Genomic DNA, 20,951 nt, shown 5'->3' with positions numbered 1-20,951 from the left:
ATTATTCACTGGAGGTAACCATCCTTAGCCAGGGATCAAGACAGCGCTGCTAATTCAACCCTGACTTGGGCAAGATGTTTCGGTCTGTGCTTGGCGATCCCAGCTCTTTGTATGGTGCTTTCATGTAAAATTCAGTTCCCTTGTTCTTATGCTTCTGGGAAAAGTAAAGAGACAGAAAAGGGCACCTCTTCCTTTTTTTCAATTCACTTTATTTTCTCCCCTTCTCTCCCTGTGTCACTGGCATTTATGTTTCTAGTTTTCTTGCTTTCTTGTTTCCTCCTCTTTCTTTTCTCTGGCTCCTTTCAGCTATTCAGAATAAACTCTGCAATAGCTATTGGTACTGCAGTGAGATTCGGTGTACTCTCAATCAAAATGAGAAGATGATCCTTCCCCTCTCTAAAACCCCTTCAGTAAGATCTACAGAAACATGGATTTACAGCCTGAGTCTTCTTTGAAAGAAAAATCTAAATTTTTAAGAGAAACTGTGCTTTTCCCAATTTTCTGCTAATTATAATAAGTACATAAATTCTAGCCATGCTATGCCTGGATTTCTTTAACGTTAAAAAATTATATGGAAATCCGCAGAGGAAAAGAATAGAACACATGAGATAAACACTTTATTTGATGGCTTAAAATTGTAACTAAATCCAACATAGCCAAAAGTTCTAATACTGTGAGTTTTCAATATTTCATGGGTTTCAATAGTAACTAACTCATTAAATATACCCTAAATGAAAACACTTGTAAATAGGCTTTGAATTCAATTGTGAGCATTGAATTGAATAACATAGAGCATGACAAGATCTTGGGCTGTTTCTAATTTTGATAGTTCTGCCTCCATTTTAGTGGAAAGATGAGGTGCTTTCTCTGACTTTTGTGAAGACATTCTTGGGGGAAGTTATACTGCACACCCCAACCTCCATTTCTAGGGGGTGCTTTCTTTGTTAATAATCTGTTTGGTACCATAACTTTTGTATTCACACAGCATCTGCTACCAAATTGTCTTTAAATTTGTCTTTTTTGGCAGAATTTTAATTTTTACTTAGTGAATACAGCTAAGGATTCTTTGGTGTTTCTTCTGATAATGCATGTCATCAGTAAAGTAATAATCAATGATTTACCCTGTCATAGTTTAATCACTCATCACCAAAATGAGTTTGTTCAGTGTATTATGAAAGACCTCTTCTAGGCTATGCAGTGAGGAAGATGTTGCCTTGTGAATACCCAGAACAGCAAAAAAAAAAACTCAAAAGAAAACATAGTGTATGCTATTGAATTTGATGCTAACTCAGCTTTTTCTGCATCAGAGAAGCAGTACAGGATGAGGAACAAGAAACTCTTGCTACTAGCCAGATCTGATATTTTCTCCAGAATGTATGATGATATCATGAGTACAGCGAGGAAGGAGACTAATAAAGAACAGCACATCTCACTACAAAGCGAGTATCTTGGCTTTTGAGTTTTCCTATCAATTCAATATAGATATTTGTTTTCCATTTATGTAGGAGATGTCTACTGGTACTGTATTTAACTACAAGAATGACCTTCCCTCTACCCCATTCCCAAATCTTAACTCTTCACCACCCTTTTCAAATGGAATTGATATAATTGAAAATACAACAGAATTTATAAAGTTGACTAAGTGATTTGATGAAACTTGACAGAGCTGGATGTACTTCAAGAACAAAGTGACCATTGGCATAATTTTATCTAAGGATTCCCAGAGTCAGATACCTTAAATAATTATAGACTCAGTGCACATTCTAAATCTGGGTAATAACCCCTTGCTGTATTTAAGATAGATTGCCCACTGTTGACTTGAAGCCACTCAAACGAAGAATCTCTGGTGTATGTATTTCAAATAGCACTGCACTATCCAGTTTCAAAGTCTACAGTACTCCTATTAAACCTAACTTTGAAATCAGCAGACATTTAAACTGTGGCATGTCCAATATTTCCTTAAATAATAATTGCCAGGAAAATAAAAATGTATGGAAAATTATTCATGGTGCATAACACTGTGAATGGTGGTGGTAACCAAACCTCACGGTTTATATTACAAATTACAAATACTATAAAATAAGAACATCTTTATGCTATCTAAGCTAAGTGTTAAAGAAAAATTAGGGTAGTTTAAGAACGCTGCTGTAAGATTTCACTGAGACTTGGGTGGTAAGGAATACTAAGTAACTTTCTAGTATTACTAACAACTTCCAAGTCTTGGACTAGTATGCTTGAAAACACTTTTTCACCTTAAAAATTTGCTCCTCCATAAGCAGCAAAACACCTGGGAAAATAATACATTCTCATACCTCGAAGTGTCATATACATTTACCATATACCACGCTAAAATATTCTAAGATGCAAGATCCCTTAAATTCAAAAGCCCAGTGGCAGGACAGTGAATTCAATGGGTTTCTGGGGGATTTCTTTGAAAGGAGAGGGGCCAGAGACAGCACTGAAAGGTGCTGCTTGGAAAAGTTCACCCTAGGAGAGCTCTGGCTCCTTCTGTCTCAACGGGATGTCAAAATTAAGGATCCAGGGGTAAGAACTGAGTAAAAATACTTTCACCACTTTCCTGCATTCTGAAAAGGGATCTTTTGCAGTTGTGATGAACTGAATCCTACTTAACATTGTAACTAGAATAAAGAGACTAGTTCTTTTTTTCCTTTTCATTGTCCCATGCTTCTGAGTATGCAAAGCTTGTCGATAGAGGAACTATCCTTAAATTAGTCCCCATGGGTAGGGCGGCAGCAATGTTCTGTTTTACATGACTGGATGCCTTTAGTGGTGTTCTAAATTGTTTTTAAAACCAATGACTCTGACAGTTTAGGAGACAAGGATGGCTTTTTGTGTTATCAAGGGTGCAACACGCAGAGAAAACAGACCCTGAGCATTAAATGAGGTGAAAAACCGCAAAACGCAGAAGGTGCCAATACAACTCCCAAATGTTATGCCAACGTCACTTTCACAAAACTTCAGGGTTTTCTGACCCCAGAGAAGAATATAAACGAGGACTCCTTTCCCTTCCACACACATCATTTATCAACTTAAAGGCAACAGGCAGAGTGGCTTCAGCTGACAACACGGTGAACCACGAAAACTGGGCCACTCTCGTAGCTGACAATGTTCAACACTGCACAGGAGCACGAGTAAAACCATTCTCAAAGTCGCAACCTGAGGACAATATTGGGGAAAGGCGTGTGAGAGGCAGGAGATTGGATCAGATAGCAAATACTGTGTAATTGCATTTTAACAGAGGACTGTTATAATGAGGAGACCTCTCACATGACGCCAGGACCACCACGCTGCCAGCAAAACACCGGTTATGCCTCTGAAATCTGTGTTTGAAAGAATTAATGGCTCTACAGGATGCGTGGCTACGGAGCAAAACTGTTAGTTACACAAAGCTTTTTTACATTAGCTGGCAACTTAAAAGGAGTCTCTCTCTCTACAGCAGATCTGTGGCCTGAATTGTGCAAGTTTCAAAAGCTCACTATAAGCAAAGCTGCAGAGAGACCTCTGGCTGAAATAGACGCAGCTGAACATTCGTTTGCACATCCTTTCAATTTCCATCCTTTTTTCCCTCAAGGCACCTCTCACAAACCCTCCTGAAGTGCACAAAAGGTATGTGCCATGCTATTTATGCAGCGTGAGGTGAGGCGGGTTGGTGATCGCAGGGAAAGACTGAATACGTATTCCTCATCTACACAGTAACTAGTACAAACTTCAACATTTGGGCTAAATCAGATTAGCAAATGATAGTCTGAATTACCAGCGCCTGCAGCTAGGCACGTGTTTTGTAGTCTTTCCTGGAAAATGAGATTTTTAAATTTTTATTTTTTTCTCCCCAATCAAAAATACTTTTCTGCAAAAATGCAATTCTGGATTGAAGGAGGGAGAAAAGTGTCTTTGGGCACTGAGTTGGACGGAAGCTTTTCCACATGTCCATTCCCTTGCTGTAATTTCTACCTGCCCTTGCTAGTGCTCTGCACGCCCAGTGCCTTGCAGGCCAGTGACTTCTGGGGGTACCATACACACAGTGGTACTCCTGGCTATTTCCAAGAGGGAAAGATGTATAATTCTCTACCCAGAGTGGTTTGATATGTATAAACTATAAAGCTGCTTTCAAAAGAAAGCTTAATTCCTTTAAAAAGAAACCAAAAATTAAATGCTACTGGCTAAAGTTTCTTTTCACAGCATCTGTTGTAGGGCTGAACTTGCTCCTTCACCAGGAAATTCATTGTTTAACCTAAAACTTGATTTATTTGTTCTTCTGACCCTCTCTGAAGTCACAGCGGTAATCAGCAGTGCTGCAGTTCCAGTTCCTCGGGAAACCAGATAAAGCATGGACTGGCTGAGCAGGGACTGATGATTCAGATTTACTTTATTCTGTTTCATTGCTCTGAGGTTCCTTTTCATGTTAAAAGACATCAGAGCTACTGATTTATCTGAAAGCCAGTGAAAATACTCCCTAAGTCCTGAAGTTCAGAGAACGCTGCTGCAAACATGATCTCCCCTGTGTTTCTGATAGTATCACCTACAAAATAGATACTACGGGCTATTCTTCCCAAACTCTTGGCTCTGAACTGTAGTACTAGAAGTGATATCACTGTATTTATTTATGGCTCATGTTCCCTGAATCTGTTCCCTGTTTCATCCCTGGGAAAAATATTAATGACAATGTCAGTCTTGGAATGAAAAAATAAAGCGTGTTTCTTCATACAAACACATGTAACGTGACGAGCCCCGACTCAACAGCATCAGGGCTTGTGAGCTGCTGCTTCCAAAATAATGATCTGTCACAGCTTCAGTGCAATTTGCATTTGTGTTAGTAGTAAAGAAATCCAGTGGTTATTTTGCTTGCTGAATGATAGTGTTAAATTGTTACTTTTGCTTACTCAGAGTGTGAAAATTTACTGAAGTGACACTAAACTCAGAAAAGTAAACAGCTTTTTTCAGGTCACAACAGCGCCTGGATTTACTGTCAGTATATGTCAGTCATTAAATGACATATACAAATGAAAATGGAAGAAGTATGTCACATTTTACTATGTGTAGCATCCCTTGAAGCCACGTGTGTGTTTTGCCACACACAACCCTGAACCTCCAGCAAAAGCTGCTGCTTGTGAGAGAGCAAACACTGTACCACACTTGGTGATGGCTGGTGTCTTGTGATTGCTAATTGCCACGAGGAAAGACTGTTTGCTCTTTTTTTTTTTTTTTAACTTCGGGAGAGTAGAATGTTTAATGAGGAACAGACTTTTAAAGACCCTCACGCAACCACAAAACTTTGGAAAACACTGTAGGTATCCCTTTCACTCCAGTTGCCCAGCTGTGACACTGAATTTCCTCTCGAGGCTGCATTTTTGAAGTATGTCATCAAATGTCAGGGAGGCAACAGACAGTATTATTGAAACATATTTCAGTTCTGGATCCTTATCTTCATTTTCATCTTAAGTATTGCTTTTCACCATGTTAAGGAAGATTTGCTCAAAGATCAATGTTCTTCTCAGTTACAATGAATATCCACTTATTACAGACTTCTGTACGAAGTGATAATCACAGAATCACAGAATTTTTCAATGTTAACATGCAGCAGCAGTACAAATGTTGCACGTGTACATTCCTGTCCTGGTGTAATGTGGAAAATGAGACCCCGTTAAACAACTACTACCTTAAAACCACCCTAACAAACATTCTGAATGCAGAGGAGAAGCAGCTTGAGGCAGCATCTAGCAAACGTCGAGTTCGTCAGTGTGTCTGCTGTGCTCCTCATACGGCAGACAGTGGGAAATGCTCTTCAAGGGCAAACAAGTTTTGGGTCTGCTTCTGCTCCTGCCTGGAAGAAAGCTGACTGCAGGCAGCCCCCCAGCGTGTGTGGGGTGGTGTTTGGGAGGGGGGGTGGATTGCTCGGCCAAAGTACCAGCGGGACGGGTGACCCCAGGGAGGGTCACGCTTCAACATTTCAGAAGCAGAGTCTTTTCTTCCTGACTTTTCCTCTCTGAAAAACTGCATGCTGGGCCTATTAGCAAAAATCTGCCTCGCCTACAAAAATGTCATTTACACTTGCCTCCTCCGAAACTGCCGGTCAGTAGAGGCAGCCAGTCTGTGGCTCGGGGGCAGGAAGGTGGGAGGTCCATGGTATGTTCATTTCATGCCAGTACTGGCATGGGACTGTTGAGGGACACAATATCCCTGACTGCAGCGGGCAGTAAGACACCAGAGGCTGCTCAGGCCAACATCTCTGGGGTCCCCGCCAATATGCTGTTGAAAATCCTGTAACTCTGGGGAAGTATTCAAGGTAAGGCTGCCGGAGCATCGCCTCCAGAGCTAGCCTTAAAATGCTATTTGTTACGTGAAGGTATCAAAAAAGAGTGGTCAGAAGATGTCAGGCGCTTCAAGCCAATCTTGAGAGACTAATATACTTGTATTACCTGCTGGCCTTTGAGTAAGGCTGAGATTTTTTTAAAATCCACAGAGCCTTGAAGAATGATTTTTTTAGCTCAGCTGAAAAAAAAACCAAAACGGATTCTATTCAGCACAGGTTTAATGTCAGGCATTGGTTTCACTGTCATTGAAGACAATGACACTTAAATGTCTGCTTAAAAACAAAGTCCCGATTTGGACAGATTGATCCAATTGGCTCCCCACTGAGAACAATTTGAAAGTTAAGCAGGAGCTTTGAAGTCTGTGGAAAGGAGCAATGACTCTAACCCGGTGCTATATACATCTTCTGTCCTCAGGCAGCTTTGGATGAATTTAGACCCATCTCCAAGACTGAAGAGAAAAAAGTTCTGACTTTAACAGACAGAGCAAGGACATGCTGCGTTCAGGATCTGGTCTTCAGGTAGCTTTGGCTATTGGCTCCAGCACAACTGTGAGTGTAGCTGCAAAGCTGGTAGATGTTACTGAGAAAACCTGGACCCTATTGGCACCTAACATGCATCAGTAGTGGCATTCAGTGGCACTGATTACCCTTGATACCCTTGAGCTTCTGCATAAATCTACAGAAAGCTGAGTTACATGGGTTTTGCTGAGGTAGAGAAAACTAGCTGAGTTCAGAACAGCATACAGCAGTCACACTGTCGATTACAGACTAGGAGATGCCTAGCATGGACTTTCTTTTCCTACCTTTTCTGTCACAATCTAACACAAAAAAAATACAGAAATCTAACACTGAGCCAGGCTGGGTTTTGTATTTGCTTTTGCAAAGCAAATTCAGTTGGTAGTCTTTTTTTCTGATTACGTTTTGAGAGCAAAGTTGAGCTATCTCTTTTTATGTAAAACAACTATTTCTCCTGGCTACTTAAATGGCAGCTTCTGCCATTTTACTCATCAGTTGCCTTGCATGGGCCACACAGGACAGAGCATTTTTTTCCAACTCTTCTGCCTGAAGATGATTCCTGGCATCAAACACCCATTTGCAAAATACTGAACTATCACCTTTTTTCCAGAGTGTGTAACGCTAAGTTGCCATCTCTGTTATGACAGAAAGTTTACCTCCCCACGGATACTACTAAGTATACAAGACAGCCTCAGACAGTCAAACACAACAAATTTAGTTTTACTATTTTTTAGTTTCTACTCTACACAATCAAACACAGCCACAGACAAACTGTAGTTTCTGCTACTTTAGTTAGGCAATTAGATTTAGCAAGAGCCTGATCTTGCAGCGACACGTGAACTACGAGCAAAGAAAATCCTAATGCTTCAGATAGCTCAATGCAAAGTCAAGTTACAACGAACGACTACCCCAAGAAGTGTCATCTGGTGAACAAGCTACCATGCCCACACACAAACAAGCACAGCATTTAGAGCAGTAATAAACAAAGTAATAAATAAACACCCTGAATGCTCGTTGTAGCTTTTTTTTTCTTTTTTTTTTTTGCTAACAACCTTCTTTTGGTCTGAGAACCGTGTCCTTCTCCAAAAGCCACGCACAGGACCTCCAGAAAAGCAGCTTCTCATGAGCGCGTGTCCTGGACCCCCCTTTCTCCTCTCAGCTCTACAACTTAACGCGGCACACGACTTCGGGCTCACAACTTAGCTTCTCCCACCGAGCTCTACCTTTCCGCCCAGAGGATGCTCGTCCCCCTCCACACCAGCGCTGAGGGCAAGGGCCAACACGGGGGAAGGATGCAAGAGAGGGAGGGGACGACCAGAAAAGCGACTCCGGCGGCCCAGGGGTCCGAGTGCTTCTCCCCGGGCAGGGCTCGGGCTGCGTCCCTCCCCACCGCGACCGCTGCCCGGTTCCCACGCCCGTGGGAGCCCGACCCTTCCCCGCAGGGTACCCGGGGCTGCGGGGAGGTGAGCCCTGCCCGCTCCCCCCGGCGCCTTACCGGGCTCCGCCGGGGGAACTCGCCCAGCACGATGCTGACCACGGGGATGCGCAGCGCGGCCGAGATGAAGTCCAGTTCCAGCATCTCCCCGCGGCTCTGCGGGAAGGCGAGGATGGCGGAGACCCCCTGCACCACCACGGTGTGGCAGAGGCTCTGCAGGAAGGAGACGGGGTCGTTGCTCCAGGAGGCGCTGGGGGAAGAGAAGGGGAAGAGGGGCAGGTCGCCCAGCCCCGCTTCGATCGCCATCACCACCTCCAGGGACAGGTTGTAGGGCAACAGCCCGGCCACGCCGTTGAGGTTCGCCACCGCCAGCAGCAGCGCGTCCCGCGGCGAGGGCGAGTGGGGCGGCCGCCGCTCCCCGCCGCCCCCCGGCCGCCGGCCCCGCGGCCCCGCGGCGCTCCCCACTTCGGGGCTACCGCCCGCCGCCTCCCCCCCGGGCCAGGCGGCGGCGCGGGGCTGCAGGTGAGTGGCCCCCACCCTGACGGTGTGCCCGATGCGCCGCAGGATCTGGCAGGGCTGCGGGTGGGACGCGGAGCCGGGCACCGCCGCCAGCACCAGGGCGCAGGGCGGCAGCAGCAGCAGGCACGCCCGCCCCAGGAGACCCCGCACCCCCGGCCGACACATGGCCCGCAGCCGACCGCCGCTTCCCCCGGCCCCGCCGCCCGCCTCAGCCGCCCCGCGGGCGGCCGGCAGCGGCATCAGCCGCGGCGGGCGGCCCCCGCGCAGAGCCGCCCCTGCCACCGCCCATGGGGCCGCCGCCGCGCCCACGCCCCGGGGCTGGATGCGGAGGGGGGGCGAGGCTCGGCCCCCCGGCCCGACCCCCACGGACCCGCAGGGATGGAGCGGCACGGCCCCGGGGCGGCCCGCCTCCTCCGCCCTTCTGCCCTCCGCAGCCCCGGTCCCTCGCAAGCCCGGCTCTCCTTTCCGAACCCACCGTGCGCTCCCCTGCGCGCCTCCCTTGCAGGAGTCCCCCCCCTCCAGCTGCACCGCGCTCCCCTCCCCGCCTCCCTCGCAGCCCCCCTGCCCAATTCTCCTTTCCAGCCCCGCAGCCCTCGGTGCGCTTCCCCTGCCCGGCTCCGGAGGCGAGAAAAGTTGCGGGTCGCTGCCGGCGGGGCTGCGGGCGGTCGCTGGGCTGCGCTGCGCTCCCACCGGCAAGGGAGGGCGAGCGGCACCGGCTCCTCCCCGGGCAGCCGGGACTTGTAGTCGCCGCCGCCGCCCCCGCGGGCAGCCCCGGGGGGAGGAAGGAGGGTTTTCGGGGGATCGCCCGTTCCTGCCGCGCCGCCTGCTTGGTCCCCCGGGGACGCGTGCCGGGACAGCCCCGACGGAAACCTCTGCCCGGGTGTTGTCGGGGGTCTCCCCGACTCACAGCGCCGGAGAAGAGACACCGGGTTGCTCCGTCCCTTGCCGGGGAGGGGGTCCCTTCGCCCCCCCCGCCCGCCGCGGCGCGTTCGCCGGGGAAGCCAGCGGTGGCCGCGCTCGGTGCCTTTCTCATGCGATGCTGCCTCAAACCGAATCGTTTTTCGACATGTGGGACCCGAGATCCCTGCTCAACAAGCCATAGGCACTTTATAAAATTGCGTTTATGATAGAAAACACTTATTCTAAGAGAAAACAGGGCAGAGCAGAGATGGGCGTTTGCGCGCGGGTCTGGAAGGGGCTGTGGAAAGTCCCGTCCATGTCTCGGTTCTGGTAATTGCGTTTAATCGTGGGCAGTCGGGAGCCGCGCTAACCCGAGGTCTGAGACTTTAATGCTCCGATCGGGGCACTGGCACACTCAGCGAGGTGCCTCTGGTCCGTGATAGATCTCCAGGGTCTTAAAGGAAGCCCACTCCCACAGCCACGTTGTCCTTCAGAGTGGAATCACAGAATCACACAGAATCACAGAATCGTTCGGGTTGGAAGGGACCTTAAAGATCATCTTGTTCCAACCCCCTGACATGGGCAGGGACACCTCCACGAAATAACCTCGCGGCTCTGCGCAGCAGTGGGGTGCGGGCAGCCTACCGACACGGGGGACGCACAGGGACTTGAATGTATTTTCTGCCTGTGTGACTCCTGTCACCTTTCCCTGGCTGATCCAGCCCTGTTTGAATGCAGTGTGGTTTCCTGCTGTCTGCTGTCCCACATGGAAGGACAGTCTGAGACCTTCACTCCTGGAGTGGTTAGAAATCTTTTGGTCCCTTCTTCCTGAGCAGTATAGCTTGACCTAGTGCTACCCTTATTCTTTAACTCAAAGAGCTCTTCACGACTAAATGTTAACCTTCTTTCCTCTTTCTTTGAGATTTATCTTCAGAACTATTTTTGAAGACACATCATATGCTCCCTTTTTCATCATTTGGTATGCACAAAATCTGTGTAGAAGGAAACACTGTTCATCATGCTGTATAAAAGAGGTGGTCACTACCCTCCAACAGGTCTGAACTGCATGTTTTCTCATTTAAATTCATCTTTCTTGAGGGGATGTCACCAGAGGTGTACACCTCTCTTCAAAGTGAGGTCTTACCAAAGTCTTGTGCAGCTGTGCTGATATTTCTCTGTCTCTTGTGTCCTTATCTCCATGATGTTGGTACCTTGTCATACACACCTGCTGTTACCCTCTTCCAAATGGCCTGCAAAGCTAGGGTTGTTCTCGTACTGCTCTCTCTAAATTGTGTGATTGCAAAACTGGTTCCTAGATGGAAGACCATGAATGGCAGAGTGGTGGTCTGTAGGCCAAGACTGACTATACCAGCTGCTATGTGTAAAGATGAGCTAGTACTATGTTTAAGAGTTTAAGAGTTGCTTCGAGTCTTATAATCACATTTTTATTTCTTGGTATCTTCTCATATCAACCCAGCTTCCTCCTGTGCCTTTTCCTCTTTTTTTTTTTTTTGAAGGAATGGATGCTATTAACATGGGAATTATTGGCTGGAGAACTGGCTTTGAATACAGTAAATTTCACACAGTGCAGAGAGAACTTTTTTTTTTTAGCTCCCCAAACCACAGTAGTTAGCTGTCAGGTTGTGAGGATTAGCTCATTTGAGATCTGTTCAACTCCAGAGGTGTCATCTGTATTTGCATTCTTTTTGTCAGGTTTGGAAAAAACTGGTAAGCATGTAACTTCTCTGCTGTGCAGTTAGGTAATTGCTGGTTTTCATGTGGGAATTATTTTTATAAGAAACTTTTACTTTTCCGTGTCTTAACAGACAGCCCTAAATTGTCATTTGTTTGAAGCTTCATTATAGGAGTCGATCTTTCTCTGGCTTTAGGGCACAAGTGACGCTAGTTTAAAAAAGCAAGTGTTTCAGAAAATGTAATCAAACTTATTATTGAAACAGCTCTGAAAATTACACAAGAAATCAGTTAATAAAGGGAAATCATTCAGTATCTCTCTTTTGTTTTTTTGTTTTTTGGTTTTTTTTTTTTGTTTGTTTGTTTTTTTGTTGTTTGTTTTTTTTTTTTTCATTTGTGGATAATCTATGACCAGGTTGCAGTTTCTGCTCTTTCTGGTGATCATGCAGTACCACTCTTGAGGACACTGCTGTAAATAATTCCTGGTCTGGAGCTCATTTCTGAGCAAGTCATAGCAAGTGGTCACAGTTAGAAACCTGAGCTGTAAAGGGTGGGCAAACTCCGCAGGCGATGCAGTAATTTTCACTCCAATGGCTCTAGCTCTTGAAGCTATCTTTTCAGCTTGATTATTTATAACAAGAAATTATGAATTTGTCTTCTTTGCAATTTGTGTTTATTTTTACTCTTTGCTCACATATTCTTGTTAATAAAGTTCTCTACAATACCCTTGATATACCAAAGTGCTTAAACACAGTTGGTTTGTTTTTTTTTTAAGAAGGCATTTAAATCGTTAAGTGCTGCTCTGTAAGATGCTGGGATGTTTTCAGAAAGTGATCTGAAAAAGGATATACACCCCATGAAAGCGTATACATGTAACATTGGCAAAGTTTTGTCATTAATTTTTCTGCTTTATTTGCATAAATATGCATGTGGAAAAGAGCACAATTGGTTTAATCTAATAACGGAATTGGAGGCTGCTCTGCGTGAATTGCACCCTGCTTTTTAGCAACACCGCAGTCTTTCTTCCAAGGCTGCCCGCAGAATAAACTTTTTGACAGATTCTCGACTTGTTTCATCTTCAACCAGAAGACTGGCTGCCTTCTACGCTCCTCCCCCCTTTTCCTTTTCTTACAGTGGTTGCTGCAGTAGGAATGTCCACTCCACTCTTCTCCTGTGTTAAATATTCCACTGAAATAAGACCAGGCAGATCCGGGCAAGTGGATGGACCTCCTTTGCATCAGCTGTCACCTTGGGTAACCATGAGTACGGCAATGATGGTGGCATTGATTGCTGGGGAACGGTGGCCACAGAAACTATTCATCTTTGGTTGGTGTCTGAGGTTCACAGTTAAAGCTGGTGAAAACCCTTCAGCAATGAAAAATGCAGAAGGGAAATGTGATTAAAATCACCACTCGTATTTCTCTTGCTGCTCTTTCCGCTTGCTTGGCTCGTTGTCATTTCTTTGAAGTAGGGTTGGTTTGTTTGCTTTCTGGGCTGCAGAACAATTGTCCTCTGTGTTTCACAGCGACCTTCTGCGAGGCTTGTTCCCTCTGAGCAACTTGGCTCATTTGGAAGTAGGTTATTGCTGTCCTCCCGTTCATGTCTGTGTTGCTCTGCTCCCTTTGCTCTGAGGGAGAAGCTCCTTGGGCTTGCCAGAGCGTGATAGCCAGATTGCTTCAATTCATGTTCATCTGCCCCTTTTTTAGCTACTCACATTTTTCAGGGCACCCAAGTCACTAGCTGAGATGCAGGGAACCACACACTGTCTCTGTAGCCTTGGAGAGGGTGAGGGATTTATTTTGGGTCAGCCTGGAATGAAATTTTTTTTTTCCTTTCATAATCAGTATTGAAAAATGAGAATTAGGGAAAAATAAACCATTCAGGAATAATGGTCTAAGAATACTGGAATAGGAATACACTTTTTTTTTATATTTAGATCCCCCAATTTGTCGAAATGCAGTTTCAGACATTTCAAAATGCTATGTTTTTCATTTGTATTGCCACTTCAAGAAAAAAAAAAAGAAGTCAATGTTCTTACTTTCAGGCCTCCACACTTTTTCCAGCCAGAATAAATTTGCAAATACTTTCAGATATCTAAAACTGCATTAAGAATGTTAAGTAGGGTATTAAGTTTGAAAAATTTCACGTTGCTGTAGTGCTCATCTGCTGTGAATCGACAGTGCACCGGCTACTCCAGAATTACGCCTGCAAACATCCTCCTGTGGGCTGGCCTGGTGTCGAATCCAAACAACCGCTTTGAAGCCAAATTGATTTTCACCAGTAAGGGCTATGTGCTACTTTAATGCCTCAGAAAAGAGGCCGAGACAGTTCTTACACCCTTAACAAAACTCCTATTTTGTTTCTTCTGTGCAATATAAATGCACAGAAACCCTGAGACTGTCAGAGGATGCTCAAAGGGTCAGTGAGGAAAGCATGCAGTGAACCACTTTATATCTCTGGTCCCTTTCAGATAGAAGAGCAGGCAGGAGGTCTTGTAACATTGCCAGATAGTGGCACACAGCCCACCAGCCACTCTGATTTTGGTAGACTCCTCTCTGAAACTGATGCTAGCACGGGGAGACTTGAAGATATTTCAGGTACCTATAAATAAAAAAACCACCCAGTGACTTCTGTTCAGTTGCAGCCTCTTTCCACCACTGGCACTGTGTAAAGGTGCCTAAAGTAGGCATGAATATACTCTCACTGTGTGACCTGTTTCCATTTCCAGAATGAGGAAGGAAAGTTTAGTTGCAGGTGAAAATGCTGTTCTCTCTATTAACGCGAGCGATCCGATTGTTTTTATTGCTCCTTTTCTGAGGTGGTGGTCGTGTACAGCTTCCCAAACAAGTAGCTGTAAAACTTTTACGAGATCCCCACCTGCCACAAATTCTGTTCATGCCGTTTATTTTGAGCTTGACACTTAGTCAGGTTTTACTCATTGCTGGTCCTTTTATAGCATTCCCCGTCGTTCTCACCTTTGAGATACATTAATCCTGGGCAGAGTTACAGCTACTAGAGGAGCCCTATAATGCCTCAGTTGAGTACTAAGCCTCTGGCTACGACTACCTGAAGTTATTTTCAAGTCTTTCCTGTTCTGTTGTCATATCTCCTGTTGTTGCTCCTTCATAGTTAATATATGATGGTGATGAAACCGACTCAGTAGACACAGAATGGACCCAGCGCTGCTTACAGCATCATGATGGGTGGTACAGAGAGCCTTTAGAAGACCCTCTGTTTAGGGGGATGGTTGTCTGGGAATCCAGGGCTTGGCTGAATGTGCAGTCTCCCTCTTGAGTCTTGGAGTCGAACTCTGGTGGATAAAACTACACAGGAAAGAAATGTCTGGCTACTCCAAACCTGGAGAGATCTGGCCAGGGACCTTTAATCTCTAACAAAAAAGCACCAGCTATATGCCAGAAGTGTGTTATCCCAGCATCACAGGGAGCTGTTAAGGAGGAAAAGTCATCCCCACTGCAGGCCACCTTCCCTGAGCTGGCAAGCCCCAAGCAATGACCATGGAAGTGGTTCCTAGGGTGATATGTGCTTGTGCTTGTATGTCATGACTGTGAGTATGTTGATTTTTTTAATGACTTTTTGTCAGCAGGCAGGCAGGTACTCCCTTCCCCAATTTTTCTTCCAGACTGTAGGAGATCCTCTATCATGGCCCTGCTCAGTACATCCCCCATGAAAACAGGATGCCATCCCATGTAATTTTGTAGCACCAGGCTGGATTTAATGTCTAGATTTGGCACTTCAGGGCATACTCTAGTGATAGAGATTGTAGGGTGGTTTTTTGGTGTGTGTATGGTTGGACTCGATGATCTCAGAGGTCCTTTCCAACCATGAAGACTGATTCTATGATTCTATAATGCAACTTTCCCTCTACCTATTTGCTTCTGTATTCCAGGATGACAGGTGAGCACTTGTGGAAATTTTGGGAGGCAGGAAGAGAAAAAAGAGAAAAAAGGGTTTGAAGTCAGTGTCAAAATTGTTACCGACAGCGATGTCATTTGAGTAGCGAGCTCACATGAGCACCTTCTCACAGGGCAAACCCAGAGTTTTGAAAAAAAAAAAAAAATCAATACTGCTTTTCTGGCATCATGGTGCCCTCTGCATTATATCATTTCCCCCATGCTTCTGCGGCAAATATAAAATTATTATAGGCTCTGTGCAACCTTTGCACTGTTGTGGTTGGCTTCAAAAGGCCACTTGGTGTAAATGCTAAATAAAGATGAATAAAGATTGTTTAACTTTCAGGCAAAGTCTTCAATATCCACGAGATTAGGAGGGCACCCCCACACTGCACGGCTGTGGCAAGCTCACATGCCTTTCGCTGTTCGTTCCCTCCTGTTCCCCCTGACTTTGGGGCGGGGGTGAAAGGGGAGGGGGAGGAGTGAGAAATCATGGGTGCTTAGCAAAGTTAAATTGTAAGGGTGGTGTAAAAAACAGGAAAAGACTGAATAAGCAAACTAAGGAAAGGCCACAACAGCATCTGTGTAAGGGATAATTCACCCAATTTGTCCAGCTAAACAATTCTGTCAAGTTTACCGAGGGCTGCGAAATTGGCAAACTGCCTCACCTCCTCCGAGAAGCGCAGAGGCAGCGTGGGCTCAACCCTTCTGTTCGCTGCTTAAAGAACGGATTCTGCAAACCCTTACTCAAAGCAGCTGGGATGACCTTACTCAAATTATTTGCTTTAATAAGGATTTTAGGTAGAAGCAAAACTGAGCTGGGCAGGAGTCGGCTTGTCAGCTGCCATCATGACAACTGCGCTCCTGGAAGCCCGCGAGCTCGCTCCTGCCTTTGGGCACTGCCTGAAGCTGCACTGCAGAAAATGCAGCTTGTCAGGGATGCACCTGAAGGATGCCGCCCTGAAAGAGATGGAAGTCCCTCTGAGGACCTAGACCTCACGCAGAGCTCTTTTTATCAGATGGAAAAGCCTCCTCGGGGTCTGTGTTTGCAGTGTGCCTTCTGGCCCCGGGCAGGTGCGGTACCCACACCTGTTGATTGAGCCCTGTGGGCTTATACTGAGCATTGGGCTGCTGGTCTCTCCCATAACTTGCTTTTTCTGCACAGTATTAGCTCACTGGCACGTGTGTATTTGTGTATAGTGTGTGCGTGTAACAAATAATCGACTCCTTTACAGATGCTTCTTGTTGAAATGTCCCTTAAGAACATGCCATACTGACAAAAAATCCCCAAAGCAAAACCCGCTCTACTGTGCCTAGACATCGTGCTGAGCTAATGCCTCAGGGAAGCCCTGGGAGAGATCACACACCTTGCTCACTCTTTGCTTCAGTAAGACATGTCCTAGGTGTCAGCCGTGCTATCTTTCTGAGTCAAACACCCTGATAAGGGCATATGCATGAATGGAGATAAGACTCTTCTGTATCAAGTAGGTATTCAGCTGTTTGTTCCTATGCATCTGAGCTCAAGAATAGGCTACCTAGCAGGGGTATAAGCTGCAATATAGTCTAAATTACAACTAAGCCCCCTTCAAAATGACATCAGAAAAAATACCTGATAAAAGTAAATGTCTTAGGTGGCTAAATAATGCTGGAATTTGGCAGGATTAGGCTCACACAGGAGATTACGTTGGCAGAAGGGAAATGTCTGTAAAATGCTGACACGTGAGACAAAGTACAAGTGAGAATGGCATCCACCCAAGGTCGTGGTTTTAGAAGGAAATAGATGAACTGGATGTGTGGCTTTTGTTCCAGGGAGCCTTTAAATAATGTGATGGTGGATGCTCTCCTCTTAAGGTAGTACAGAAGAAGCAGTAGTTAAATCAGACATGTACATATAACAAATGGTTTTCATCATGCTCCAGAAGCAACCTAAGAACTGAAGAATTTACACATCTGCTCAATAAAAATGAAGTCTGACATTTATAAAGGCTATTTTTTGAAAACACAAGTCCCCTTTAACAACACACTCAGGAAATTCCCAAGCGCTAATGGCAGTGCCAAATTATTCCCATTGTACAAATGGGCTGTCTTGGAGCAAGCTCAAGTATTTTTAACATGGTGCTGGATAGCAGTGGATAGGTATATCCAATGAAAAGGAAGAGTAAAGATAGCCTGGAGTTTATGGGCTATCCTGAGCTTTGAAATTGTGATGTGCTTTCCAGCTCTGTTATACGCTCCACGAGTCCTTACTGAGTTTCAGTTTCTTGCTATCAAATACAGACTGCAGCTCTAGCCCATCGCAGGGACACAGAAGGGTGTTACTGGGGAGGAAACGTCTCTGAGAAAAGAGAGTACAACTTTTGCACCACCAGGGATTCTTGAGGCATCCTTTTGACAAGCTGCTCTAAACTCTTAAGACCTCTGTGATGAGGAAGAAGAAAGTAAAGGTTTTTGTCTCTTGTTTGCAAGCCCAGAGAATAAGCAAGTGCCAGCTGTAACCCTTACAGATGGTGTGGCTAACCACTGTTGTGTAAATCTTCAGGGAAGACCCCAAAGCATCAAAAATTGAGACATAATCATAACACGTTGAACATGACTTAGATTTTTTTTTCATGACTGAAGCCTTGTGCATTCCTATCGCTCAACAAAAGTGCAAAAAATGCATTTTTGCTTTTTATTAGAAATACTGAAAAGGAAGGCAAATAGCCTAATACGTTTGAAAGATAAATTATTCAATAAGGCTCTTCAGATGGCTTGCCTTTTGCTTTCTGTATTTTAAAAGGATTTTTATGTAAGAAGTTGGTTGGGTTAATAAGACCATACAACCTGTTTAGATGAGAGGCCTCCAGAAGAAAGCAGTTGTCTTGTCCCGGTTATTTCCACAGTGGAGAAGCTTCTGTGAGCAAGCTAGTGTAAAGAGGAAGGGAATCTGGTATAGATAACACATGCCCTAGGAATAAAGAAGAAATTGCAGAGCGTGCTGGCATCCTGAGCTTAGGTCCTTCTCCCACTTGCTTCTAGAGAAGCCAAGTTATGCTCTGTGTTTTACTTGGTTTCGTAATAAGATTCAGATCCACCAAATGAAGGCCAAATACTGCCACTGCTGAATCTGTGCACTGCTAGCCCAGAGCAGATTGACCTCAGTGGGACTACTGGTGGAGTTAGTCACTACACAGTGGGAGCAAGCAGGGCATTTCTGATAGTATCCCCATGACATTAACAGCTGGCAACCTGGGCATTGGCTGCTCCTAACTTTAATGTCAGAAGTATTTTTATGGCTGACAAAAGCTGATGAGAAATGAAAATGTTGGAGGCTGTTTGGAATGCAAATCAGATTTTAAGTGCTCAGTGTCTCCTACCTCAGACTTTTTCTGCAGACAACAGGAAAGTCGTTGGGAACATCAGTTGGGAAGATATTCTTTTAGCTGACGAATTTAAATATAAACGGGAAAGATGTTCTAGAGTCTCAGACTCATTTTTGCCATGGGGGGGTCATCTTCAATAGCAAACCGAATTGTTTGCCACATGCACACAAAATGTTCATAAACTGAACCTGACTAAATATGTGAGGAGGAAAGCAGAACCGTAGCTTAGGCTCATGCTTTACTTCAATGTTCCAAAGCATTGCCCAGCCAAGGGGGATATCTCATGTGGAACTGTCAGTTGGGAGTACATAACTACTTGGTTCGGCGAGGAGTGGAACAAAAGGAAAAGACAAACCCAGAAATGAACCTACTGAACTAAAAAAAGTATCTGATGTGACTCAGAGAAAAGTTATCTGTAGCAGCAGCAAGGGATTGTAAGTATTTTGGAGTGGAGAAAAGTGAGCGAAGGAAAACCAATATTGAACAGCCTCATGACAAAGTGATATGATCCAAGTCTACCAAAAACAGTAGGTGGTTTCTGCAGATAGTATTTTTGAGGAAGCCTTTCTGATTTTGATTAAGCCACTCATTTGTTTACATGAATGGCTTTAGTTGTATGTAACAGAGTTCAACTACTCCAACTGAGTGAATTCTATGTCTTTTGTTCCCTAAAATTATTTACACATATAAATATAATATTTTTGTCCCGGATTTGCTTTATTTCTGCAGATAACGTAACAAATTAGGAAAAGAAAATTCCATAAGGACAATGGACCTCATTGAATGTATTTGTAAAAAATAAATTTTCATCAGTTCAGGGCTGATAAGTGTCCTAAACTATATTGCTTGTTTGGAAGCTGCCTGACTGCATCACGTGTTGTTAAAGTGGGAAGAAGAAGGAAGAAGAAACAAGATAAAATTCTCTTAGTCCCGCAAATAAATCTCCACCTGATTAATTCAATGAATGAGTTCTAACTCAAATCCGCATCTTACAGTTATAGTTTTGCAATTAATAGAATAAGAAAGTTGTCCTTAGCCCTGTATGTCTGATGAAACCTATCATGCATTTGAGTTCTGTCTATCAACTACTTGCAAGAAACGGATTTTGATAAATCTACAAGCTGAGACTACATTTTACAAATAATTTGGGGAGCAACAAATATTCCAGAAAGACTACTAGGCTGATTATAGAACAGAAAGAAAAAAAAGATTCACTAAGGCAGCTATGAATTATTCACTGATGACTAATAATAATAAAAAACCCTTAAAAATTATTGGGCTAGATGTGCTGTCCCTGCCTTGTTAACAACCCACAGCTGACATGGAGCACTGCATGTTTGTCAAGGGGCTAAACCTGTCTATAGGAAGAAGTTGAGTCTCTTCAGTCTAAAATAGTAACTGGTCTATTTAAAGTCATGCCAAGCACCCAGGGAAACAATCCTAATCTAAAATAAGCACTATTCATACTATAATATGTGTGCTTTTCTGCAGCTCTCCAGACTTGTTTAAATAAGTAATTTAAAAAATCACATTTTTATTTAAAACAGTGGTATTTGTTCCTTGCTCAATCCTTTCATTCTTCGGTAAAACTTGTAGCAAATTTGGAATAGGGGCTAATACACATAACTTGAGATTGAGACATCATGTTATTACTCTTGCATTTAACAGTAGAATAGATAAAACAGTGTACATGCTGACAGCATTTTAAACAAAGGAAGAGCTACGCATTTTCTCTGTTGAGAAAGGTCAAATTCTAGACTGGTCACGAGCCAGAGATTGCTGTCAACGGCGTTACTTGAAGGAAACCAAGAGATGACCACGCGCCTTTCTGCCCAGCAAATTGAAGACACTGAAGGGTCAAGAAAAGCAGAGTGTGATTGACCTGCTCTTCCCAGGTCAATTGGCAAAGCTTATTAAAGCCATGGTAATTTAGGAAGGTTTCTGCCAGTATCTGCTGAAAGCTCTTAGGGCAGACGCTTTGGTTAAATTCATTAACCTGTGTTTGAAGTTAGCTTGGAAACAGATGGATTGTATGTTGATATAATATTAGACCTAAATGAGTTTATGAGTCTAAAGCCAACAGGCATTCAAGTAGAAATTGGGCCCCCTTTGACTGTTCCAGCAAGAAGTCATCAACTGTGGGAGGAATAAGCGTTATGAGTGTAGCAATGATTTAATCACACTGAACACATCATATTATCTCAGCAGAAGGCTTTGTGATCAAACCAACTAAGTAGTAATAACAACAGGGTCCTGGTAGAATGGTAAGCAAAGTGGGGAAAGAC

At 44.5% G+C, this 20,951-nt stretch overlaps 1 protein-coding gene across 1 annotated transcript in view; it reads right to left on the bottom strand.

Moving 5' to 3' along the window:
• Nucleotides 1-9,651, bottom strand: part of GRIN3A (glutamate ionotropic receptor NMDA type subunit 3A) — a 77,367-nt gene extending 67,716 nt beyond the window's left edge. The window contains exon 1 of the mRNA XM_063320704.1: nt 8,343-9,651. Within this exon, the coding sequence (XP_063176774.1) occupies nt 8,343-9,041 (699 nt within the window). The 5' untranslated portion in view covers nt 9,042-9,651. The remainder of the gene's footprint in view (nt 1-8,342) is intronic.
• Nucleotides 9,652-20,951: the final 11,300 nt, after the last annotated feature.

The sequence above is a fragment of the Chroicocephalus ridibundus genome, chromosome Z (genome assembly GCF_963924245.1).
Source record: "Chroicocephalus ridibundus chromosome Z, bChrRid1.1, whole genome shotgun sequence".
Classification (NCBI taxonomy): domain Eukaryota; kingdom Metazoa; phylum Chordata; class Aves; order Charadriiformes; family Laridae; genus Chroicocephalus; species Chroicocephalus ridibundus.
The sequence above is the reverse complement of the archived record's forward strand: the minus strand, read 5'-3'. Positions and strand labels throughout refer to the sequence as shown.